At 47.7% G+C, this 27,018-nt stretch overlaps 1 protein-coding gene across 1 annotated transcript in view; it reads right to left on the bottom strand.

Annotated features, from left to right (window-relative positions):
• Positions 1 to 7,317: 7,317 nt before the first annotated feature.
• Positions 7,318 to 27,018, bottom strand: part of LOC144772119 (putative methyltransferase NSUN7) — a 107,373-nt gene continuing 87,672 nt past the window's right edge. The window contains exons 8-11 of the mRNA XM_078656286.1: positions 13,362 to 13,463; positions 12,365 to 12,485; positions 10,731 to 10,857; positions 7,318 to 8,479 (exon numbers count right to left, since the gene is read on the bottom strand). Of these exons, the coding sequence (XP_078512412.1) occupies positions 7,376 to 8,479; positions 10,731 to 10,857; positions 12,365 to 12,485; positions 13,362 to 13,463 (1,454 nt within the window). The 3' untranslated portion in view covers positions 7,318 to 7,375. The remainder of the gene's footprint in view (positions 8,480 to 10,730; positions 10,858 to 12,364; positions 12,486 to 13,361; positions 13,464 to 27,018) is intronic.

Genomic DNA, 27,018 nt, shown 5'->3' with positions numbered 1-27,018 from the left:
TCGGACCACGCGTCTCACTCTAGGTTTGCATCTGGAGTGTCAGATGTGCTATCCAGGTGTGTATTCAGAAGGTGATTAGAATCCCTGCCTATTATAATCCGCGCGGGTTTTAGTATGAAAAGTTGAGTGCGTAGTGTATGGAAAAACTCTGGGGAGTCAGTATTGGGGGCGTAGACACAAATCAGAATGACCCTGTGACCCATCACCGACCCTACCACAATAGTATACCGACCCTCCCAGTCACTGATGACCAAACGGCAGTGAAAAGGGACTCTCTTATGGATTAGAACGGCCATGCCTCTCGCATAATTACTAAAATTAGCAAAATACCTATGGGCATCCCAGCTAGCAGCAAAATGTGCTGCATCTGTAACAGGTAAGTGGGTTTCTTGCAGGAATGCGATGTCTATATTATGTCTATTCAGGTAATGCACCACCTGCTGTCATTTACGCTTATTAAGACCCCAGACATTCCATGACAATAGGGACACATTAGAGGGACCGGTGAGTAGACCTAGCTGTGCCATCTGAGAGCTTTAAGTAGTGTGACGAGGACAGATGTCATGGTGAAAAGAAAAAAACAATACCAAGGACAGCATGCACGATAATTAATAACGAAGGCATTTAACCCTACCCCAACACCCCACCCACCACCCAGCCTCACTGCAGCAAAGGTAAGGCCTGCCCCATCCTGTGACCAAAGAACGGAGTACCAATCGACTGTACAGTAGAAAAGCTCAACTATAAACAGGTACATCCGAATCAACCTGCACAAACTCCAGGTATCCACCTAGGGGGGTAGCGACACCATGTCAGCAGACCAACTGTGAAAAGTATACTCAATCTGAATACAATGTGTCCCTGAGTATTTCAAATTACAAAAAGGAGGGCCCAATACTCAACGATGTCACCCAACACCGGAGCCAGATAACAGTTCCAAACTTGCGACGGATCTGCTGTGCGGAGTAGACGGGCCTCCCCTGCCATCGCGTGACTGGTCGTTGTTATTTTTATAGGTGCGACAGAGTTCTTGGACCTCATTAGGATTATCAAAAAAAATGCACCCCGTCCCCAACCTCCACCCTAAGACATGCAGGATATAACATGCCGTATTTAAGGCCAAGGTTTGGGAGTGTGGCCTTTACCCTGGTAAATTTGCGTCTTGACTTTCTGCACCATCACTGTGAAGTCTGGATAAAGAGTGATTTTTGAGCCCTGCCAGGTAACGTCCCCACGCTCCCTGGCCAAGTGCAGAGCTGTGTCCCTATCTCGTAAGTTCATCATACGGGCTATCAGGGGGCGAGGATGGAGACCCGGGTTAGGTCGAGGTCCATGGGTGCGGTGGGCCCGCTCCAACACAAAGCTAGGTGTGAAAGAGTCCCTCCCAAACATGTCCGCCAGCAAAGTTTCCACAAAGATGGCGGGAGTATGCAACCCATGTGAATCTACAGCTCTACATGCCAAGAACAGATGCTTATAGGGTAAGTAACATAATCCTTTTCAGGGATGAAGACTTATATTAAGTGCCCTTTCCCTGTTGGTGTCCGTGTACTAGGTGTATGGCGCTTCTTTGAATATAGGCTTGAACTTTCTCCCTCTTGTAAATTGTGTGTCTGTGTCTGTCAGGTGGTGGTAAAGGTGAAGCAGGCTTGGGTATGGCAGGTGGAGGTGAAGCTAGAGGAGCAGTCATTTCATCCCTGCGTTTTTAGGGAACTAGTTTTTGAGGAACTATATACTCGAGCACCTCGAAAGTCAGCCTCCTCTTCTGGGGGATGGGAGGCAGTGTGTAAACAGGCCTCGGCTGAGGAGGCTTTGCCGAAATTCTGTCTGTCTCTTAGTGAATACAGATACACTTCTGTCTGGTGTCAAGCTTCTCTGCTAATCTCTCGAGGATGGGAGCTTCAAAGGTCTCGGAGCCCAGTGATGAGGAGGGCTTCAACTTTGATTTTGGCACAGACTGTGGATGCAGTGTTTTTGGCTCCAAGCGTTAAGGCTTGGTGCCTTTTAACCATGAAGAGGTCGAGGTAGAGCAGGGATTGTGTCTCCGCTCGGAAGCTTTATCACTGCTCCGACCGAAGCCCAAAGGGAGCGGTGGACCAGAGACCACAACTTCAGTTTGGGGATCATTGCAGTGCTCCCTCACGAACGCTGATCTGCCTGGGTGTAAGGCAGTTTCTCTGACTGCCTTTACCCCAGGGTGGCTCCTCCATTAAGGCGGAGGAGCGTCACCTCACTAAAAAATTGCCCTCCAAAGATGGAGAAATAAAATGGTAATATAAGTTAATTTATTACCATTTTATTTTTCAAAACCCCGTCCCGAGCAAAGTGTCAGTATGGGGGAGGGGTGGGCCTTTCTGATGAAGCAGTGTTAGGCAGGGCACTTAAATTTAAAGACTGCATGTCTTTTTGGCCGGCCGTCTTGCGGCGGCTAGCCGGACCTACTCATTTTAAACTTCACTAACCCATCTCTCTTTGAGAGCTGGGTCAGAGACGGCATTAGGCCTCCAGAGTCCTCGGGAGCAGTGAGAGGCCGCTCCCTTCAATCCTGTCGCTGCTCTCATGCAGCTTGAGAGCAGCAGCTGGAATGGTTACTGCAGTTTCCTGGAGCCTGCCTGCCTAAGACATGAGCGAGGAGGAGGATGTCGCGCCAGGAAGGTAAGTAGGATTTATTTTTTTTACTTTTATTTTTGCCCCGCCCTCCTTACATGCCAGCCGCCACTACTTTGTCCCATGGCTGGGGGTGGTACACAAGGACCTTGGGCTGTGTTAGTGATGCGCTCGAAGGGTCGCCAGCTGCACCTAGACATCAAGGGCTCCCTGTTCCCCGAAGATATTTGCAATATCAAGTAGCGATCCATGCTGCATCTTCAGGTGTGCCCAAGGTCTTTCCCTTGGGTACTGCAGCATCTTCTTGCACCTGAAGGCAAGTTTGAAATTTCCCCTTGACTCATTGTGCTTGGAAGAGAGACATCGGTTGCTCATCTCATAATGATTGGTCCAATGGTATTTTTGCATTGGAGTGTGGGCAAAATCTGTAGGGAGTCTACATTTTCTGAGGCAGTGTCCTTCGTAACTGAAAAGAGATTTGGCCAAGTACTGTGTATCCAGTGATCAAGCCAATTTACATGGCTTTGAGGTGTAGATAACAAACTCAGTTGTCTTTTTCTGGAACTGACAAACTGAAGCAGGGCCTGAAATCACCAAATGCAAAGATGTGAGCTGCAGCTTAACAATTCCAACCGCTATGGTGGAAAATAACTATCTACGGGCAGAGTTGGTGATCTTGCTTGTTGTGGATTGAGGGAGGAGTTACTCCACTTTCCATAACTCAGCTTCTTTGAAGAAAGACAACTTTTGATTGTCGGAACCCAATACTAGATGGCAGATGTACTCTAAGCAGGTGTATCGACAGCCACATGTCTCGAACATAATGGCATCAGTAGGCAAGAAATAGTTGAGATCTGTGTGTGTGGTTGACTGTATGAAAACTTGGCCAAATATGTTGAAATGACCTGGTTCATGATCTGAAAATGGTAACTTCATCACAGAAAGGCCATAGTTTGTCACCTGGAAGCATTTATTGATGAAACTTTGGCTGTAATAAGACGTTGGCTCTTTAGCAGACTACGCTCTAGAGCAGAGCAAAATCGCTTAATTAGCAAAGAATCCATAGATATGAGAAATGCACGATTACTTAGCACAGATGTAGTAAAGTGTCTAAAGACTTGAGGAGCAGGCCGCAATCACTTGGCATTGATGTAGCAAAGTTTATAAAGGAGGTGGTGGCGGCATCAGTTCTCTCTGCGGTGGAGAAGAGTGTCATGGCGCATTGCAAATGTATGGTGGTGGTAGCTTCTCAGAAGAAGCAAGTGACAGTGTGTCATCTGTTCTTCAAGCATCAATCATTACTTGGAGTCGCATTTGAATAAAAAGGGGGGAATGGATGAACTGAGAAATGGCCCTGCGCTAGTCTCACCCACAAAGGGCAGTTTATCCAGCTGCTTTTCTTCACTGAGGCCATAACGACGTGCATCATCTCTGCCGAAGGCTGTTTTTCTTCAGTGAGGCCATGGAGATGGTCGTCATCTCTGCAGAAGCCGGATTTTCTTCACTGAGGCCGTGGACATGGTCGTCATCTTGCCGAAGGCTGCTTTAATTCAGTGAGGCCATGGAGATGGTCGTTCTCTCCGCAGAAGGCTGCATTTCCTCAGTGAGGCCATGGGGCTGGTCGTCATTTCCCCCGAAGGCTGCTTTTCTTCACTGAGGCCATGAAGATGTGCATCATCTCTGCAGAAGGCTGCTCTTCACTGATGCCATGGAGATGTGCATCATCTCTGCAGAAGGCTGCTTTTCTTCACTGAGGCCATGGAGATGTGCATCATCTCTGCGGAAGCCTGCTTTCCTTCACTGAGGCCATGGAGATGTGCATCATCTCTGCTGAAGGCTGTTTTTCTTCAGTGAGACCATGGAGCTGTGCATCATCTCTGCTGAAGGCTGTTTTTCTTCAGTGAGACCATGGAGCTGTGCATCATCTCTGCCGAAGGCTGTTTTTCTTCAGTGAGACCATGGAGCTGTGCATCATCTCTGCCGAAGGCTGTTTTTCTTCAGTGAGGCCATGGAGATGGTCGTCATCTCTGCAGAAGCGTGCTTTCCTTCACTGAGGCCATGGAGATGTGCATCATCTCTGCAGAAGGCTGCTTTTCTTCACTGAGGCCATGGAGATGTGCATCATCTCTGCAGAAGGCTGCTCTTCACTGATGCCATGGAGATGTGCATCTTCTCTGCAGAAGGCTGCTCTTCATCACTGAGGCCATGGAGATGGGCATCATCTCTGCGGGAGGCTGCTTTTCTTCACTGAGGCCATGGAGATGTGCATCATCTCTGCGGGAGGCTGCTTTTCTTCAGTGAGTGCACGGAGAGGTACATCATCTCTGCAGAAGGCTGCTCTTCTTCACTGATGCCATGGAGATGTGCATCATCTCTGCGGAAGGTTGCTTTCCTTCACTGAGGCCATGGAGATGTGCATCATCTCTGCAGGAGGCTGCTTTTCTTCAGTGAATGCACGGAGAGGTACATCATCTCTGCAGAAGGCTGCTTTTCTTTACTGAGGCCATGGAGATGTGCATCATCTCTGCAGGAGGCTGCTTTTCTTCAGTGAATGCACGCAGAGGTGCATCATCTCTGCAGAAGGCTGCTCTTCTTCACTGAAGCCATGGAGATGTGCATCATCTCTGCAGGAGGCTGCTTTTCTTTACTGAGGCCATGGAGATGTGCATCATCTCTGCAGGAGGCTGCTTTTCTTTACTGAGGCCATGGAGAGGTGCATCATCTCTGCAGAAGGCTGCTTTTCTTTACTGAGGCCATGGAGAGGTGCATCATCTCTGCAGAAGGCTGCTTTTCTTTACTGAGGCCATGGAGATGTGCATCATCTCTGCGGGAGGCTGCTTTTCTTCAGTGAGTGCATGGAGAGGTACATCATCTCTGCGGAAGGCTGCTCTTCTTCACTGAGGCCATGGAGATGTGCATCATCTCTGCGGGAGGCTGCTTTTCTTCAGTGAATGCACGCAGAGGTGCATCATCTCTGCAGAAGGCTGCTTTTCTTTACTGAGGCCATGGAGATGTGCATCATCTCTGCGGGAGGCTGCTTTTCTTTACTGAGGCCATGGAGAGGTGCATCATCTCTGCAGAAGGCTGCTTTTCTTTACTGAGGCCATGGAGATGTGCATCATCTCTGCGGGAGGCTGCTTTTCTTCAGTGAATGCACGCAGAGGTGCATCATCTCTGCAGAAGGCTGCTTTTCTTTACTGAGGCCATGGAGATGTGCATCATCTCTGCGGGAGGCTGCTTTTCTTCAGTGAGTGCATGGAGAGGTGCATCATCTCTGCAGAAGGCTGCTTTTCTTTACTGAGGCCATGGAGATGTGCATCATCTCTGCGGGAGGCTGCTTTTCTTCAGTGAGTGCATGGAGATGTGCATCATCTCTGCAGGAGGCTGCTTTTCTTTACTGAGGCCATGGAGATGTGCATCATCTCTGCAGGAGGCTGCTTTTCTTTACTGAGGCCATGGAGATGTGCATCTTCTCTGCAGAAGGCTGCTCTTCATCACTGAGGCCATGGAGATGGGCATCATCTCTGCGGGAGGCTGCTTTTCTTCACTGAGGCCATGGAGATGTGCATCATCTCTGCGGGAGGCTGCTTTTCTTCAGTGAGTGCACGGAGAGGTACATCATCTCTGCAGAAGGCTGCTCTTCTTCACTGATGCCATGGAGATGTGCATCATCTCTGCGGAAGGTTGCTTTCCTTCACTGAGGCCATGGAGATGTGCATCATCTCTGCAGGAGGCTGCTTTTCTTCAGTGAATGCACGCAGAGGTGCATCATCTCTGCAGAAGGCTGCTCTTCTTCACTGAAGCCATGGAGATGTGCATCATCTCTGCAGGAGGCTGCTTTTCTTTACTGAGGCCATGGAGATGTGCATCATCTCTGCAGGAGGCTGCTTTTCTTTACTGAGGCCATGGAGATGTGCATCATCTTTGCAGGGGGCTGCTTTTCTTTACTGAGGCCATGGAGATGTGCATCATCTCTGCGGAAGGCTGCTTTTCTTCACCGAGGCCATGGAGATGTGCATCATCTCTGCAGAAGGCTGCTTTTCTTTACTGAGGCCATGGAGATGTGCATCATCTCTGCAGAAGGCTGCTTTTCTTTACTGAGGCCATGGAGATGTGCATCATCTCTGAGGAAGGCTGCTTTTCTTCACCGAGGCCATGGAGATGTGCATCATCTCTGCAGAAGGCTGCTTTTCTTTACTGAGGCCATGGAGATGTGCATCATCTCTGCAGAAGGCTGCTTTTCTTCACTGAAGCCATGGAGATGTGCATCATCTCTGCAGGAGGCTGCTTTTCTTTACTGAGGCCATGGAGATGGGCATCATCTCTGCAGGAGGCTGCTTTTCTTTACTGAGGCCATGGAGATGTGCATCATCTCTGCAGGGGGCTGCTTTTCTTCACTGAGGCCATGGAGATGTGCATCATCTCTGCAGAAGGCTGCTTTTCTTCACTGAGGCCATGGAGATGTGCATTATCTCTCCAGAAGGCTGCTTTTCTTCAGTGAGTGCATGGAGAGGTGCATCATCTCTGCAGAAGGCTGCTTTTCTTCACTGAGGCCATGGAGATGTGCATCATCTCTGCAGAAGGCTGCTTTTCTTCAGTGAATGCACGCAGAGGTGCATCATCTCTGCAGAAGGCTGCTTTTCTTCACTGAGGCCATGGAGATGTGCATCATCTCTCCAGAAGGCTGCTTTTCTTCAGTGAGGCCATGGAGATGTGCATCATCTCTCCAGAAGGCTGCTTTTCTTCAGTGAGTGCATGGAGAGGTGCATCATCTCTGCAGAAGGCTGCTCTTCTTCACTGATGCACTCCTTTGCTTCTTTAACACACCAAGAAACTCTGGATTGGGTGGAGGCAGGTAAACTTGGGAGAGGGACAAGACTTGAGATCGCCCCAATGACCGCTGCATATTTAGACTCTGGGACCCTTTATTTAGCAGTGGTCTAATGTCCTCCCAGTCCTCTTCTCTCGCTACTATAGCGCTGTGCGACCTACAGGTCAGTGAGGCGGACAAGAAGACATGGGAATTGGCCAGTGAGGGGACAGGAGTTAAAGTGTTCCTTCCTGGCATTCCTTCAGTACTGGAGCATGGAGCCTGTATCCCAGCAGGACACACATTGGCCTGCACCTTCTTTGGGACCAAATTGTTCAGTTTGCTTTGTACTGTGATAAACGTGTTTGTCTTTGGCACAGGGCCTTCCTCGAAAGCTGGATTTTGTCCTCTAATATTTGTATTATTCGACAGAAGTCTATCTGCATTGCGTCTTCCAGAGTCTTTGTATATTGTTCTGAGTGGAGGTATCATTTCAGACACCTGGCCTCTGGTGTGTTTGTCTTCCAGGACCCTAAGGTGATCTTCAGCACTCCTTTGATGGTGGTCCAAGCCAATGGCAGATCTTTGTAGATCAATGTGTCTAGATTTTTCTTTCTCACCTTCTCTATACTGCTCCCTGTTGAGGAGCCTGGAAGTCTTAGTGCTGCTTGCAAGTTCTCGCACTCTGTTTCTATTGTCAATAATTGGGTGCCAGAGCCAAGCCTTGTTATCTGAACTAGATACATCTAGGCCTCCTTCCTCCACTATGTGGCCGGCTGGTTTTCTGTTGATAATGTCTTTAACTCTCAGAATTCCTTGCGTGCCATCCTGCTTGTCGGACCTCTTTCTAGACGTCTTTTGCTTTGGTTGTTTTTTCTTCGAATGATGTTGTGAGGTTGTCTTTGGACTTCCTACCAGCCCTTGCTTGGTGGCCACTGACCGTGGTGGACCTCTTTTGGTGACTGTCAGATTCTCCTCTTCTTTGTCTGAAAGAGACAGCATGGCCTTGTCCAACAGGCCCTTCTTAATTGCTCTGGCCAAGATCCCCTGTACTGTGATTCCCTGAAACAGAGAAAAAAAATTCACTCATTACCTTGGCCATCCTTTGTATGACTATATCTTAGGTGGCCAAGTACTTTTAACCTGGTGTTTTTTGTAGAATATAGTGATTTTTGCAAGTTTTGCTAGCTTGCCACCCAGTGCAACAAACTGCATTGAACTTTCATCAGTTATCTAAATTTCAAAATAAAAGGCACGGTCTGGCAAAACCCAACAACCTGTCTCCATTTGCACTTATGCAAAACAACCAGAATATCCCCGGGTCTAATGAGTCTGAAAGGACAAGGTTGGAAATTAAGTTACATGGTTGTGTTTGTTCCAACCTTGTCCTTTTAATTCACTAAATGTTTCAGTGATGGGAATCCGTCCTATCTTTAGGAGTGTCCGTTTCTTAAGATTTTCTGCTGAGAGTAGCATCACAGTCATCTAGGTCCATGTGTGCTTGAGGGTCTGTTCAGACTCCTTAGACCTGGTTATTTTGCATACTTTGTTTGGGGACTATACGCATGGTCTCCAAATGTTCCCTTAGACCCCCTATTCTATGTTATGGTTTCTTGTCCATTTACCCTTATGCCATCAATGGCAAGAAAAAAATAGAGCAATTTACACAATAGTAGGACTTTCATCTCTCCCGCCCACCTTATATTTATTATTTTTCTGGTGGGCTTTGTGTATCATTGGGCACATCTTACCCAGTGTACCACAGCACCAGCTCATCGTGTTTAGAATAAGTAAATAATGCCCATCTCTTAAATAGCACAAGCCACTCCAAAAAAGAAATTTAAAGAGTGCTGCGGTGGAGATGGTTGTGGGGGGATGAGGGGAGTGCGGAGACGACAAACTGCTATAAGGTTCAGAAAACAATAGAGAACCATTTCAGGTGATGATGAACAAAGGCAACGGTACCAAACTGAAGAACACGCAGAATCTGATGTAGCGTTCTTGGTACTGCTTTCGTCTAGCCCGTGTCTCCAGGGTAAAACCTGTTAGCACAGCCACAGATCTCAGTGTCCCTTTATGCACATCTTTGACTTGCATCTTAAGTCCATGCTTTTCTACATCTATTTTGGTGAATGTTTTTCTCCCACTTGGCTGCAGTGTTTAAGGCACAAGTATGTTGTTTTCGTTGTCACTGCCTAGACAAAGGATTGCAAACAAGTATTGGCAAGGCCAACAGGTCTCACTTTCGCAAGGTATTGGCTTTAGCTGTACAGCAGCATGGCTAAAAGTAAAACATATTTTTTTTTAAAGTGCTATGACATGGCCTTTGCTTTTTTTATTTTCATTTATTGCTGATGGACGGATCTGGAAGCAACAATGAATGATGGTAGAATCGCGTGGAGAGGGAAATATGGAAAACTTTAAGCCCATGAGTGACACTGAAGCCAACCAATGGAATGCAATGTGCCGCCTCTGAGCCAGCCGTGAAAGAAAACAATGTGTCTCACAAGAGACTGTTCATGCGCTGTCTTAGGCGAGACTTTAAAATACACCCTACAGTAGCCTCTCTATAGCTTTGTCCATAAAAGAAGGCACGCATGACATATGCCTTAAGGAAAGGCTAAGCATAGTCACTCTGCTCCCAGCTACAAAACCTGAAACATTGAGTTTTATATTAGAGGGCAGCCTTAATTAAGGCTTTTGGGGGGGGGGGGGCAGAAACATGTCGATCATGTGCTGGTTCCCTACGGGACCTCCTGCCTTCTTGTCACCCACAAACAAACGTTGGAGAAGCCGCTCTGGTAATATGCACTTCTAAGGGAAGATCTTGTGAAGTGGGCTGGGGGTACCTGAAGAGGTTAAAGAGGGACCGTGGGAGATGGGATCTGAACTTCTGCCTGACCGCAGGAGGGTCCCAAGTATCTTCAGAGGTGCAAGGAGATTATATCCTCAACAGAGAATGGAAACCTGAAGTGGTTTGGGGGAATCTCTGCTGCACTGGGAGCAAATGACTAGTCCTTTTATTTGGGACTTGGTCTAGGAGTCTGTGACTTGTAAAACTAACCAGTTCAGTTTGTTGAATAAAAATGGAAATACATGATAGTCACACAGGGACACACACAAACAATTGATTCACTAATGCAGTTAGGAAAAGTCTCAAAAAGAAATGAACAGAAGGAGGAAAGGGATATGTTGAATGGAGGGATAAGAGATAAGGGGCCATGTGAAGGAAGGGCTAAGAGATGCAGATGGATAAATGTGTGTTCAAGACAATGGTGCTGCTTCTGTTCGGGAAGCGAGGGGCTGTTCTCACCTGCCGTGTGAGCTGTGCCAAGAAGAACCCATTGCCATCTGTGGACGGCTCCACTCTTAGTACTGGATCTTCAGGTGCGGCGAGGGGCTCGGAGGATGAGATCCTGGATGCCAGCGGAAGAGTCAACCTGCAAATAGTAACCACTTTAGATATCAACCCGGCAAAGAAAGCTCGTTCTTAGAGGGGTTCAAAATGATGAGATGTGGTGCTCTGATCATTCACATGATTGTCACTAAAACAAGGCATTGCTCTTTTTCGTCTTGCCCCAGTTAATCTGAAATGCAGTTGCCATAGCCATTAATTATAAAGATGCTTTTTTTTTATTGGTCGGCACCTTTACCAGGACATGCTGTGGGTTTATGTTTTAGTGACATAGTGGTGGAAAGGCAAACAGATAAGACGTTGATGGAAAGTCTACCTGTTCAACCTTCCTTTTATAGTGGCCAGTATGTTAAGTCAGATTTGGAATCCAGACAAATTAACACATTTACATATATATCATAAGTATTGTTTATCATAAAAATACAGTCTATATTTATAGGGTGAACAGAGCAAGATTAACAAAAGCATTAATTTTATATTAAATTTTATTTTCAAATAGAAAAAAACTGTTCTGTTTTTCAATTGCTTTTTATATTATGTATTGTAATGTTTTAATAAATTGTATGATGTTTTTAATGAAATACTGACGAAAAAAGAGCAGATCCTTTGAAAATAAAATTTTATATAAAATTCATTCTTTTGTTAATCTTGCTCTGTTCACCCTAGAAATATAGACTGCATTTGTATGATAAACAATACTTATGATATATATGTAAATGGGATAATTTGTCTGGACTCCAAATCTGACTTAACATACTGGCCACTATAAAAGGAAGGTTGAACAAGTAGACTTTCCATCAAAGTTTTATCTGTTTGTCCAAACAAGGAAAAGGGACCGTTATATTTGTTGATCACATACCCATTCCCTATAGAAAGGGTGTCTCCCATCTATATTTTGTCATAGTAGTGGAAAGGGCCTTTCATGTACACTTCTGGCCAATTCAAAGCTATAGAAGTGTAATATTACACACAAGAAATACAACTCTCCGGATTGGAGGATTGAGGGTGTTTTATTTTCTTTTTTTCGCAGGGATGTTCGGAAAGTGGGCCAGCACCACACACTTGCAAATTTGTTTGCAAACGCAAACTTTCACAAGGCACATTCTCTTCCTAGGCACAGTAAGAGATCTACTCTAGTTTAGGGACAGGTAGGGCTATAACCAGGGTGGCAGCGGGAGAGGAAAACTGTGTGAGCCTCAAACTGACATCCAGACGGTTCTCCCACTCTAACATGTCATCTGTAGGGAGATATCTGCAGTGTCAATAAGTGCATTTTTCCCTGGCTCTCCCACTTTACCATACTCCAGATGTTGGTTTTCACTATCTCATATCTTTCAATTCTAGGGTGGAGTTCAGATGTTTCACGTCTGACTCTTCTGCACTCCTCAGCTCCTGTACTGATATGCCTTCCCTGCTTGCTCCCAGATAGGTTCTTCCACATCTACACTCATCTGAAGGCTCCTGCTCAAGTTCTGCCCTCGCCTTGCTTAATTACAGTTTCTCTGCATGCATCTAACCACAGCACTACCTACCGGTAAACCAGCTCCGGTGAGTTCCTCTCGGGCTGTAGTTTCAGAGCCTGGCTCAGCACCGCTTCATTCTCTTCCTCGTGCATGGAGCTGGTGCTGTACAAGATGGAGTGGACATTGGGAACTAGGGAGAAAGCAGTCTGGTAAATGTACATTGTGATCATGAAACATCAGGGCAGCTATCGAGAGATCAGCGGTGATGCAACAACACAAAGATGGTATTGATATTTCACAGTAGGTCAACATCGCCCTCCCTGTCGTCGTGTACCAGATTTTATTTAGCTCCTTTGACTTGATATCTTCTCCCTCACCACTATTTACTGGTACCAGGCATCCCCTGTCTTAAGTTTGCTACTGCAGGTGAGATGTAAGTTAAGGAAAATGCTTATAACAAGCTTGCTAATCACCCTGAACCACTTTGAGACGTCATTATCTGCTGGGTATCTAAGACACATGGAGGCTTGTTAAAATTTCTACTTTAAGAAATGACTTGTTGGTTTAGCGATTTTGAATATCTAGACATAAATATGAGATTAGTGACTACTTATTGCCTTATAAATGGACTGTATTAATTGATTTTGTTTGCTCTGCTAAAGCATGTCCTGTCCTGTAGTAGGAACCACGCTGGTAGAGGACACCCTAGTTTCACATATGTTGCATTGAATGTTTTTTCATGTAGAGTGTGCCATTGTCGAGTAGATCCTGTAGTGGTAAATGCTCCCCCAGTATCAAGGTAATGTTGATCAGAAACCAGGAAAGTTCTTGCACTGGAGAAAAAATGCAAGGTGTAGAACAGGAAAGCAGGTGTAGAGGTGATAAAGGCATGCAAAGAAGGAGTCATTGAGTAAAAGTGAACGTGATCTTTAACGATAGACTTAAAGGAAAGACCAGTGCGAGGGATAGAGTTTGAGATGAAAAGCTGTGTGTATGTGGGCATTATCGCATGAACAGGTTGGCAGCCAGATGCTCCACTGCACAGTGACACTGATGCACCACTTACACTTCATGGCATGCAGCACCAGTTCTAGATGGAGGTCAGCGAACGCTTTCACCATTTGTGGTGGCACGGGTCCGTGGGCCAGATGTTGCATCAATGAGATGTCTGTGGAGACAGGAGCAGATCAACCTTCATGGAGATTTCAGACAACTTTAGCTTGCTTTGAGAAACATTACAATATTGTGCCTTTTCTTTGGGTCCCAGAGCACTGAGAGGTACTGGGTAGTAACCGTAACAATTAATGTTGTTACACTAGTGTCCTGAAATTTCAATACTGTTGAATCTAACTAAATGGCCAAGTACTGCATATTAGCATTTGACTCTTAGGGTGTACCTGGGTCAGGCAGCCAAGGCTCACTCAATGAGGTTGAGGTTTGACACTCAAACAGTGTAACACATCCAGATTAAATAACACATGCTAACTTCAACCTTCAGACATTTCTTACCTTTCTAGAGAAAATCACTCTATTTACAGGAAGTAAAACGTTCAAAAAATAAAACGGAAACATCGTACTATCTTATGCTCAATGGTTTTCTGGCTGTGAGACCTAAGGTGACTCAATCCCTCAACTGAGCCATCTGCCTACTCCCAATAAGCAAGGGAGGAGCTCATTGTCCCCACCCTCTTCTGTGAGTGCAAGTGATTCCATTGGATACTCCTTTCTGGGGTATTGTTGAAGCCGATTTATATGGACTACTCAATGGGGTTCCCTGGTTGCACCTGTGCCACCTAAATAATTGAGACCTACCTCACAACTTAATAGGGGAACACCATTTGTTCTCCAGAGCCAGAAGAAGAACAGGCTTTAGTATCCAGACATGTTAACCCTCTTGGTAGCGGTAAGAGAAGCCTTCTGGTCCTACCACTTTTTCATGAGCTGTTGGATGCCATAAATGTTATCAACTACTGTATGCATAAGCTAAGGCGCCTTGTCACAGATGCCCAGCGGGCAGTTCACCGGATTATGTGTTGGTGAACCAGGGTTGCTGCCCAGTCTTCCTTCACCACATGTATTGGCAAAGCAAAGGCATAGTAGGAGAATGGCCCACTTGCCCCTAAAAGAATACTCCAGGGCCCCCTCGTGCTCTTCAGTGTCTTGTCTAATGTTTACAAAAGCACATTGGTCGGGGTTGGCAAAATGTGGAGATGTTTTGCGTCAACCTGACCTCATCCACCATTGTTTTCATGTACTTGTAAGGATGTTTGTCTCTGCCTCAGAACACTGTCCTGTGGACTCCAAGTCTTGAAAAGAATCCAAGGAAATGTCCAACTTCTACAGGTGCAGCAGTGATGCTTAGGGACAAAGCCTTTTTGTTTCTTGTGGCCTGATCCACAAAAATAATATACTTGCTGCCTGACGTTATTGAGAATTTAAGAGCACATCAACATTAGTCCACACCACTGAATGGATTCTCCCATAGTTTGTAAGGGTACCAGTAGAGACCTGGTCTGGACTTCTGACTTGCCACTGCCAGCCACGCCTAAGTCAGACTATCCTGGGACAGTGGAAAAGGAGGGATACCATATCTTCCTATGCCTAGGTGCTCAACCCAAGTTACCTCATGCAGAAACTGCATCAGGAAATACCTGTGCAATAGAAGTACCGCCAACATCTTGCTAGTGCCTGATACTTGGTCTGAGGGCACAATTTAAAAGGAGACCTTCTTCAAAGGTAACTTGAACTGATTAGTCACTCCTTCACAGACCTGGTCCTTTGTCATTTCTTTTTGTCCCACTGGCATAGGATACTCAGCATGAAACTTGCAGACCTCATCCTTGGATGCACCAAGCAACACGCTCTGGAAGGGCACGTGATGCCCTTCAGGGTTCTCTGCCTCCACTTCTTCTGGAACAGGAGTCACTGGGGCCTGAACAAGTGAATTTCTGCATAAGGTTGTCCTGTTCAGGCATCTCGTCTAAAGGAGGTACTACTGCCTAATTAAGAAGCTGTTAGACTAACTGTACCCTAGTGAGCAGAGCTGATGTGAACCCTAGGGCAAAAGAATAAGCCAAGAAAACTGGAAATGGAAATCCTTTCCTTTATCTCTACTTCCATTCTGGCCATCTTTTCATCCATTGACATATAGCCTTTTTCTCTTCAGGACAGGATATGTTTGTCAGGGCTGGCAAATTCCTGCTTCACCAAGTGGTGGGCAGTAGCGTCTCCCATAGAAGTGATTATTCTGTTGCATCTTTGATCCATTACATTGTATTTGGGTGCAAATGCTTCAGCACTTCTGGGTCTCTCTCTCAGATGCCCATAGACCCTCCAGCTTGGTCCCTCTCAGGAGTGCTCAATCCTGAAGAGAATGCTCCCTGTGCTAGAAGCACTGGCCCTTGACAGTCCTCCTTGCAGTGGCCTCTCTCACTTCCCACAAAGTACTCACTGGTCTTTGGGTTGGAGACGGAAATCGTAGCTATCTTTTTTTCTTTTCGTCCTTGTCCAAAGGATATATTCACCATGGGCCTTTGTCCTGCAGGAGCCACTGGAAAGCTCCTTCTTTTCAGGCTTTTGGCTGTGCTGTTGTGTCACACTTAAGATTGAAGTAGTGAGACTCCTGCCCTCTAAACAACCCCATAGACATTTAGAGCCTTTGTCTTTCTGATCAGGTAAATACTACCTGAACCCTGGTGGACGCCTCTCTCAAGTTACTCAGCAAGCAGTTTAGGTACCTAGGTTTTTTGGTTTTTTTAAGCTCCATTCAGGTCAATCGCCTATTCCAGTTTCCTTGTGCCATGTTCATCCACTCCCCATAGAAGGGCGCCTCCTTATTTCCTTCTTGCAGTTCATGAGGTTGGCTCTGTGCTGGGATGGAGAAGGTCAAATGTCCGTGTTAGAGCCGTCGTCGTGCAGTCTTACCACAGTCTTCGCATCACTCACTGACGTTGGCATAGTTTCTCCTAGAGCAGAAGTGACTCAGTAGAACCATTACCTTCGCCTTAAGACTCACTTTATAAGATATTGGAACAAAAAAGACTCACTTTGTGGATAGTACAAGCGCGCTTGAAGGTCTCGCGCTTCACTTCCGATGGTGGTCACTATCTCCCTGGTGACATTTAATCTGGAAGGTAACTGGGAATTGTAGGAGAGTGGGGTCTGCAATCCCATGGCCACCCCAGATTTTTGCTTTTTGGTTCACTGGCTTACGAGTTTCCCTGGCTGTGGGCCTGCTAATCAGACCCACAGCCTAGCTGTTCTCTCTCTAAATTGACAAGCATGTACCTTAGGTGCATTTACCAATTGGTACTGGGCCACCGTATCAGTCCCTGTACAGTATACCTTAGGTATCCAGGGCATAGGTGTACCCAGGGCCTACCAGGGGCTGAAGCATGTATTTTGCCACCCCTGGCTGGCCATCTAAATCTGACACAACTGGCTGCACGGCAGCTGGGGCAAGGTGGTGTAATCACCCTTTGCTTTAGATATAGTTCCCTAGATCTAAACCTAAAATGGACACATACATTCCTATCAGTCACTCCTATGGCAGGCCTTATCAATCCTGAAGGCAGAGTGCTTGGAATTATGTGAGATGGTGCTCTGGCATGAGCTGAGCCCGTTTGCAGCTTGCGGAACCAAGTCCTAATAGCTGTTCCATGATAACGCTATACCATATACTCTTAAGTGCATTATAAACCTCGCGGTTAAATGCTAACTCTGGTATAACATTATCAAAACATGTCGAGTAAGGTGTCATACGATTTGGAATACTACCCCCTCGCCAATTCTGGCGACGGGGGTAGCATTCCACCCTTCTAGAGGGACACGACATGAATGTAACTGTAAACCCCGGTTAAAGTTAACTCGAGCCTCAGCATCACAAAATGGATGCTGCCACCACAGACACAAGTCTGACCTCCTGCTGCTGGGAGTCCTTCCAGCGAGGGTGGCTTGAACAAAGGGTTTCCTGCCTTGGGAGGTGCTAGCACCACCCCAGACAGGATTTTGTGTATTAGGTAGGGCCAGGCTGAAAGGAATGAGACATGCCTGGGGCTCACAAGGTGCCCTGTGCATACACCGATTCCAACCAGTTGCTGGGGCACTCCAGCCCCAGCTCTGGCGGGAAACTGGACAAAGGATAGGGGGTGTAACCACCCCCCTTCCTGGTCCCACCCAGGGGAGGGACCTAGTCGTAGTGCAGCCCCCTTTAGCCGGATAAAGGTAGGAGCTGGTCCCATTCCAAATTAGATTACTCTTGACAACTTCCACGAAGAACTCTTGACCTTCGACCTCCTGATCATCAGAAGACTGAAGAATCTCCCCTATGGTCAGGGAGTGACCATCCTGCTTCGCAGGCACCATCAAGCTTCTGTGCGGTTTGCTGCAAAGTCCTTCCTTCCAGGAATCTGACGACCCAGCTCGACAAGACCCGGACCTCCAGACCTCTCTGACCTCTACCCACATCCACAGCACAGCTGAGACCCGTGGGTGCGACGAGCAACGTGGAGACGGCCATCTTGAAGAAACCTGCACAGCGCTTCCAGCACGACCCCCGAGTGACCCTCGTGTAAGTGCATCAGGGTTTGAGAAGCCCTACACCGACGCAGCTCCTGCACCAAAGACCAGCCCCCCCAGCATCCACGTGATCTGCGTGGGGCCCTGTTGCCTGGTTGCTGCTTGTCCTGTTGTCTGGTCACTTGCCGGCTGGCTAGTGACCTCTGAGACGACGACCCAAAGAATTCGACTCTGCTAGTCTGATCCCCCAGACTGGCCCTTGCTTCCTTGTAAAGGAGAAGCACCCCGGACCCTCCTGGTCCACACAAGACGCCATCTTTGTTCCACCACGTGGCTTGCATTAGCCAAGGCCTGTTGTCCAGATCGACGATCCGACACCGCCAACAGCAGCAGACTACGTGGGACAGCTCGTGCCTCCAGCCTGGTCGTGAAGAGCAGTTCCTGGTCCTCGCAGCTACAGAGAGAAACGACCCCTCCTTCACCTGAACTCGGCGACAGCTCTTGGTTCCCTCCTGGTTCCAGCACTGTCACTGGCTAGTGACCAAGACTCTGTCCCCTTCCTTTTCAGGACTTCCATCTTCCTAGTTCCATCCTTGGAACCACCGGACTCCTTCATCTGGCTGCCTGCCAGCAACTTCTTGTTTCAGGCATCACCGGGATCAACGCAGCAAACCCGACACTACTTCAGCCCTATGCACCCGCAGCCTGTGGGTTAGGTAACTAAAGCTTCTAGGTACTGAAGTCTGTGTACACTATCCTAGTGTTCAGGTCCACTGTTGTTTTCCCTCCATCCAGCCGGGTTCGTCCGGAATCCGTAACTTTGTAAACTGTTGCATCCATAGACGTTGGTACGCATCCCGCGTGAGAGTTTTCACTCTGCACGTGAGTCCCGTGGGCCTCCTGCTCCGTACTTACCTAGTTCGTAGCGTAGTCCCAGCGATCCTCCAGCCTCTGGATCTCCTTACAGTACTTTCTTTCCTCGCATTCCATTGTTTTGAGTATATGGTTTGTCGTGCCCCTAAGGCACATGTCTAAATATTGTGCGAACTCGTATTTCCTTTTTAGTATTGTCATGTGCTTAGCCCTCTGATCTCATAAAGAGTTCAGAGGTGTTGTTATTAATAAATAGATTGTTTATTTTCATAACAACTTGTGTGGTGTCCTTTCATTTGGTATTCAAGGGGTTATACTATGGTAAAACAGCTGGCTTCACATGCCAAAAGAGATTAGCCTAAAAGACTGCTTTAGTCCACGCTACTAGGATAGCTGGTCTATACAGTTGAATTTACAACCAATCACCATAAGGGTTGTTTGGACTGATACAAGGTGATCACTAGAACTAGTGAGCATCATATATCAGGCCAACTTCTCACATTGGTGTGCAGCGGTTGGGATTTGAGCTTGCTGTTGTTTTACCACGTATAATCTTGAAAATATCATTTGAAAAATCACATAGGTACCTAGGTACATATAACAAGCTTAGAAATACTCTGAGTTCTACTGAACCAGCTGTTGTAGTAGAAAGGGCCTAGCACACCCTGACTACAACTCTTAGCAAGGGATCAGTAGGTAAACCCATAGTGTAGGTAGGTGCATCACTTACACCACACTAGAAGCATGTCTACCCAGGGAGAGTCTTCAGAGACTCCCCTTGTGGTTGTTGACCCTCCACAGGTCACTTCCAGATATGCAGCCCTTAGCTTCCAGGAGATGAGACAATTGTGTACCTCCGGGAAACTAAAACAGGGTTCTAACCATACCACTCCTTTTCTGTTAGGTCTCTTAGAGACTTATGATGCTAGAAAGGCTTCTCATACAGATGGGAGCATGCCCCCCTTAGAAGGTGCCCTTGGTGATCCAGACCTCCATGACACAGTAGATGTAGAAGAGGAGGAGGAAGAAGAGGAAGTCTCTGGGGATGAGGCAGACAATGGTCCTGAGCTAGTCAGCAGACTTACTAGGGCCAACTTAGACCTACATAGGGAAGGATCGGGGGACCCCCAGTACTGACCCTAAGCAGGCCTAACATTGGAGTTAGAAGAGATAGGTCTCATTCTAGGGACTCCAATAGATCTGTGCACTCTCATGGCTCTGCTCAGAGGAGAATGACTTCCCCCCCAGAGGAGAATGACTTCCCCTCAGAGGAGAGAACATGAAGCAAGGATGAGACCAGCTAATCTGAGGATCCAGAGGGAAGAACTTGCCCTTGCCAAAGAGAAGCTTGCCTTTTCTAGAGAGCAACGGTTAAGTGGGATAGTCCCCACTGGTGGCAGCAATATCTCTAAGGATAAAGACAGGAGTTTTGATACTAGACACCTGAGTAAAATAGTGCCCCCCTTTAAACAAGGGGATGACATCCACAAATGGATGACTGCTTTGGAGAGGGCCTGCACTGTCCAGTGCATTCCCCAGAGTCAGTGTGCAGCTATATTGTGGCTCTCCTTTGAAGGTAAAGGTAGAGATAAGCTCCTCACTACTAGAGCTGAGGATGCTAACAATTACGAAGTGTTGAAGAATACACTGATTGATGGGTTTGGCTTAACAACTGAGCAGTACAGGTTGCTGTTCAGAGACACCCAGAAAATTCAGTCTCAAGATTGGGCTGACTTTGTTGATTGTGCCACTAAGGCTTTTGAAGGCTGGTTACTGGGAAGTAAAGTTACTGATTACACAGGATTGTATAATCTAATTATGAGAGAACAAATCTTAAGTAATTGTCAAAATCAGTTGTTGCATCAGCACCTTATTGACTCAGATCGGACCTCTCCCCAAGAATTGGGAAAGAAGGCAGACAGATGGGTCAGGACAAGGGTCAAGCAGCAGAACCAGAACCAGGGTGGTGGCCAGAAGAAAGCAGATCCCAAGGGTAATGAGAATAAGCAAAATGACCAGAAGTCTTCAACAGGGCCCCAACAATCTAAAGAGGGTGGGTCCCAGAATTCCCAGAATTCCCAAAAGCAGAAGAATAATGGTCAGAAGAAACCATGGTGCCAATACTGCAAAAGTAATACTCACTGGTTTAGTGAGTGCACCAAGAAAGGCCCAACTCCTACCACTACTGCCCCTAAGGCATCTGCACCCCCTAGTACAGTTAGTAGTGGTAGTAATCCTCCTAAAGGCTATAGTGGGGTTAACCCTGGGAACTGAGGCGGGCTCTGACTTAGTCAGAGCACCTACTCAGGCTGATCTTGTTTGTACTGGGGACATGGATATGACCCCTACAATAAGTCCCAGTACTCTGGGCAAGTACAGGCAGACGCCTTTGATTAATAGAAAAATGGCTCAGGCCTACAGGGACACTTGTGCCAGTGTCACTATGGTGACACCAAACTTTGTGGACCCTGACCAGGTAATACTGGGATCAGACTACCTGGTGACCAATGCTAGCAATGCCACTACCTCCCATAGTATGGCACTTGTTAACTTCTCCTGGGGAGGGGTAAATGGCCTCAAAAGGGTTGTTGTTAGTTCAGACCTCCCAGTGGACTGTCTTTTGGGCAATGATTTGGAATCCTCCTTATGGTCAGATGTGGAGTATAGGACTCATGTGGAAATGTTAGGTTTGTCAGCACATGTCCTTGCTGTGACTAGGTCACAGGCCAAGAAATGCCCAGCTGAACTAGTGCTGGATCCTGGAAGAATGGACCAGACACTAAACAAGAGAAAGAGCAGTAGGGGTAAGGTTGACTCTTCCCCCCTGCCTCAGGTAGATGATCAGCTCTCTCAGGAGACTGACCCCAAGACCCCAGAAGGGACTGTCCTAGAAGAGCTTGAGCCTGAACAGGTTGAGTTTCTTGGGACAGAGGGACCTTCCAGGGCAGACTTGAGGCAGGCACAGTTAGACTGCCCATCTCTTGAACCCCTCAGACAGCAGGCTGCTGCTGAGGCTGCAGGGAATGCTACAGGTGCCCATAAGGTATATTGGGACGATGGACTCCTATACTCTGAGGCAAGAGACCCCAAGCCTGGTGCTACCAGGAGGATGGTCATCCCCTTGTCTCTTAGAGGTTTCCTTCTCACCTTAGCCCATGAAATTCCCCTTGCAGGTCACTTAGGCCAGAACAAGACTTGGGACAGGCTTGCCCCACACTTTCACTGGCCTCATATGTCTGAGGACACTAAGGACGTTTGTCGTTCATGTATCACCTGCCAAGCCAGTGGCAAGTCAGGTGGCACAACAAAGGCCCCCCCTTATACCACTACCTGTGGTGGGGGTTCCCTTTGAGAGAGTGGGGATTGACATTGTTGGACCAATGGACCCCCCAACAGCATCTGGGCACAGATTTATACTGGTGGTAGTGGATCATGCCACCAGGTATCCAGAAGCTATTCCCCTTAGAACCACTACAGCTCCTGTTGTGGCAAGGGCCCTGGTTGGAGTTTTCTCCAGAGTGGGGTTCCTTAAGGAGGTGATCTCTGACAGAGGTGCAAACTTCATGTCAGGATACTTGACTGCTATGTGGAAGGAATGTGGTGTGAATTACAAATTCACCACACCCTATCACCCACAATGCAATGGGCTTGTTGAAAGATTCAACAAGACCCTCAAAGGGATGATAAAAGGGTTACCTGAAAAGCTTAGGCGAAGATGGGACATCCTTTTACCCTGCCTTCTGTTTGCTTACAGAGAGGTCCCACAGAAGGGGGTTGGTTACAGCCCTTTTGAGCTTTTGTTTGGACATCCTGTAAGATGGGACATCCTTTTACCCTGCCTTCTGTTTGCTTACAGAGAGGTCCCACAGAAGGGGGTTGGTTACAGCCCTTTTGAGCTTTTGTTTGGACATCCTGTAAGAGGACCCCTATGTCTTGTGAAGGAAGGATGGGAGTTACCTCTCAAAAAGCCTAAACTTGACATAGTGGACTATGTACTTGGTCTCCGCTCCAGGATGGCAGAGTACATGGAGAAGGCATGTAAAAACCTGGAGGCCAGCCAAGAACTTCAAAAAGCTTGGCATGACCAAAAGGCTGTCCTAACTGTTTACCATGCAGGACAGAAGGTGTGGGTGTTGGAGCCAGTGGCCCCAGCAGCTCTCCAAGACAAATGGTCTGGACCCCACATCATCATTGAACAAAAGGGAGAAGTCACCTACTTGGTGGACATGGGAACTCCCAGGAGCCCTCACAGAGTACTTCATGTGAATAGGCTCAAAGCATTTGTTGACAGGGAGGACATGGGCTTGCTCATGGCCACAGATGAGGGACAGGAGGAAGAGAGTGACCCTCTTCCAGACCTGCTCACTCAGAACCCTGATGATGGGTCAGTAGATGGTGTGGTATTTTCTGACAGCCTCACTGAGCATCAACAAAAGGATTGTAAGCAAGTCCTTCAATCCTTCAGACAAATGTTTCCTCTGACACACAGTCAGACAAACTGGTGCACACATGAGGTGGACACTGGAGACAGTCTGCCTATAAAGAGTAAAATCTACAGGCAACCTGACCACGTCAGGGACTGCATAAAAACTGAAGTACAAAAGATGTTGGAATTGGGAGTCATTGAACCCTCAGAGAGCCCTTGGGCTAGTCCTGTAGTTCTAGTGCCTAAACCTCACACCCAGGATGGTAAGAGAGAGATGAGGTTTTGCGTAGACTACAGGGGTCTCAATGCTGTCACTAAGACAGATGCCCATCCAATACCTAGGGCAGATGAACTGATAGATAAGTTGGCTTCTGCAACTTTCTTAAGTACATTTGACCTAACAGATGGTTATTGGCAAATCAGGTTAGCTGAGGATGCCAAGGCCAAGACAGCATTTTCTACCCCAGGAGGTCATTGCCAATTTGTGGTGATGCCCTTTGGTTTGAAAAATGCACCTGCCACTTTTCAAAGGTTGGTGAACCAAGTTCTCAGTTGGTTGGATGACTTCTGTGCAGCATATCTAGATGATATTGCTGTCTTTAGCCCCACCTGGGAGGATCACCTGATCCACCTGAGGAAAGTTTTAGAGGCCCTGCAAAAGGCAGGCCTCACTATCAAGGCTACTAAGTGCCAGATAGGGCAGAGTCAAGTTGTATACTTGGGCCACCTCGTAGGTGGAGGCCAAGTTCAACCTCTGGAGAGCAAGATACAGGCCATAAAGGACTGGGCTCCTCCAACCACCCAGACACAGGTCAGAGCTTTCTTGGGCCTGTCTGGTTATTACAGGAAATTTGTCAGAAATTATGGGTCCATTGTGACACCACTTAATGACCTGACAAGTAAGAAAATGCCAAAGAAAGTTCAGTGGACAGTTAGCTGTCAGAAGGCATTCGATGACCTAAAGCAGGCCATGTGCACTGCACCTATTCTCAAGAGTCCAGACTACTCCAAACTTTTCATTGTCCAAACAGATGCTTCTGAGTTCGGTGTGGGAGCTGTTCTATCTCAGCTGAAGATTGATGGTCATGACCAGCCCATTGCTTTTATAAGTAGAAGGCTGACCCCTAGAGAGAAACATTGGTCATCTATTGAGAGGGAGGTCTTTGCTGTGGTTTGGGCCCTGAAGAAGTTGAGGCCATACTTGTTTGGTACTCACTTCAAGATTCAGACCGACCATAAGCCCCTCTTATGGCTAAATCAAATGAAGGGTGAAAACCCCAAACTTCTTAGGTGGTCCATTTCCCTACAGGGGATGAACTTTACAGTCGAGCACCGCCCAGGGACTGACCATGGTAATGCAGATGGTCTCTCCAGGTACTTCCACTTAGAGCAAGAAGACTCACCTGGTCAAGGTTAGTTTAATGTCCCTAAGTTTGGGGGGGGGGTTATGTAGGAGAGTGGGGTCTGCAATCCCATGGCCACCCCAGATTTTTGCTTTTTGGTTCACTGGTTTACGAGCTTCCCTGGCTGTGGGCCTGCTAATCAGACCCACAGCCTAGCTGTTCTCTCTCTAAATTGACAAGCATGTACCTTAGGTGCATTTACCAATTGGTACTGGGCCACCGTATCAGTCCCTGTACAGTATACCTTAGGTATCCAGGGCATAGGTGTACCCAGGGCCTACCAGGGGCTGAAGCATGTATTTTGCCACCCCTGGCTGGCCATCTAAATCTGACACAACTGGCTGCACGGCAGCTGGGGCAAGGTGGTGTAATCACCCTTTGCTTTAGATATAGTTCCCTAGATCTAAACCTAAAATGGACACATACATTCCTATCAGTCACTCCTATGGCAGGCCTTATCAATCCTGAAGGCAGAGTGCTTGGAATTATGTGAGATGGTGCTCTGGCATGAGCTGAGCCCGTTTGCAGCTTGCGGAACCAAGTCCTAATAGCTGTTCCATGATAACGCTATACCATATACTCTTAAGTGCATTATAAACCTCGCGGTTAAATGCTAACTCTGGTATAACATTATCAAAACATGTCGAGTAAGGTGTCATACGATTTGGAATACTACCCCCTCGCCAATTCTGGCGACGGGGGTAGCATTCCACCCTTCTAGAGGGACACGACATGAATGTAACTGTAAACCCCGGTTAAAGTTAACTCGAGCCTCAGCATCACAAAATGGATGCTGCCACCACAGACACAAGTCTGACCTCCTGCTGCTGGGAGTCCTTCCAGCGAGGGTGGCTTGAACAAAGGGTTTCCTGCCTTGGGAGGTGCTAGCACCACCCCAGACAGGATTTTGTGTATTAGGTAGGGCCAGGCTGAAAGGAATGAGACATGCCTGGGGCTCACAAGGTGCCCTGTGCATACACCGGTTCCAACCAGTTGCTGGGGCACTCCAGCCCCAGCTCTGGCGGGAAACTGGACAAAGGATAGGGGGTGTAACCACCCCCCTTCCTGGTCCCACCCAGGGGAGGGACCTAGTAGTAGTGCAGCCCCCTTTAGCCGGATAAAGGTAGGAGCTGGTCCCATTCCAAATTAGATTACTCTTGACAACTTCCACGAAGAACTCTTGACCTTCGACCTCCTGATCATCAGAAGACTGAAGAATCTCCCCTATGGTCAGGGAGTGACCATCCTGCTTCGCAGGCACCATCAAGCTTCTGTGCGGTTTGCTGCAAAGTCCTTCCTTCCAGGAATCTGACGACCCAGCTCGACAAGACCCGGACCTCCAGACCTCTCTGACCTCTACCCACATCCACAGCACAGCTGAGACCCGTGGGTGCGACGAGCAACGTGGAGACGGCCATCTTGAAGAAACCTGCACAGCGCTTCCAGCACGACCCCCGAGTGACCCTCGTGTAAGTGCATCAGGGTTTGAGAAGCCCTACACCGACGCAGCTCCTGCACCAAAGACCAGCCCCCCCAGCATCCACGTGATCTGCGTGGGGCCCTGTTGCCTGGTTGCTGCTTGTCCTGTTGTCTGGTCACTTGCCGGCTGGCTAGTGACCTCTGAGACGACGACCCAAAGAATTCGACTCTGCTAGTCTGATCCCCCAGACTGGCCCTTGCTTCCTTGTAAAGGAGAAGCACCCCGGACCCTCCTGGTCCACACAAGACGCCATCTTTGTTCCACCACGTGGCTTGCATTAGCCAAGGCCTGTTGTCCAGATCGACGATCCGACACCGCCAACAGCAGCAGACTACGTGGGACAGCTCGTGCCTCCAGCCTGGTCGTGAAGAGCAGTTCCTGGTCCTCGCAGCTACAGAGAGAAACGACCCCTCCTTCACCTGAACTCGGCGACAGCTCTTGGTTCCCTCCTGGTTCCAGCACTGTCACTGGCTAGTGACCAAGACTCTGTCCCCTTCCTTTTCAGGACTTCCATCTTCCTAGTTCCATCCTTGGAACCACCGGACTCCTTCATCTGGCTGCCTGCCAGCAACTTCTTGTTTCAGGCATCACCGGGATCAACGCAGCAAACCCGACACTACTTCAGCCCTATGCACCCGCAGCCTGTGGGTTAGGTAACTAAAGCTTCTAGGTACTGAAGTCTGTGTACACTATCCTAGTGTTCAGGTCCACTGTTGTTTTCCCTCCATCCAGCCGGGTTCGTCCGGAATCCGTAACTTTGTAAACTGTTGCATCCATAGACGTTGGTACGCATCCCGCGTGAGAGTTTTCACTCTGCACGTGAGTCCCGTGGGCCTCCTGCTCCGTACTTACCTAGTTCGTAGCGTAGTCCCAGCGATCCTCCAGCCTCTGGATCTCCTTACAGTACTTTCTTTCCTCGCATTCCATTGTTTTGAGTATATGGTTTGTCGTGCCCCTAAGGCACATGTCTAAATATTGTGCGAACTCGTATTTCCTTTTTAGTATTGTCATGTGCTTAGCCCTC

Source organism: Lissotriton helveticus, chromosome 8, assembly GCF_964261635.1.
Source record: "Lissotriton helveticus chromosome 8, aLisHel1.1, whole genome shotgun sequence".
Classification (NCBI taxonomy): Eukaryota; Metazoa; Chordata; class Amphibia; order Caudata; family Salamandridae; genus Lissotriton; species Lissotriton helveticus.
The sequence above is the reverse complement of the archived record's forward strand: the minus strand, read 5'-3'. Positions and strand labels throughout refer to the sequence as shown.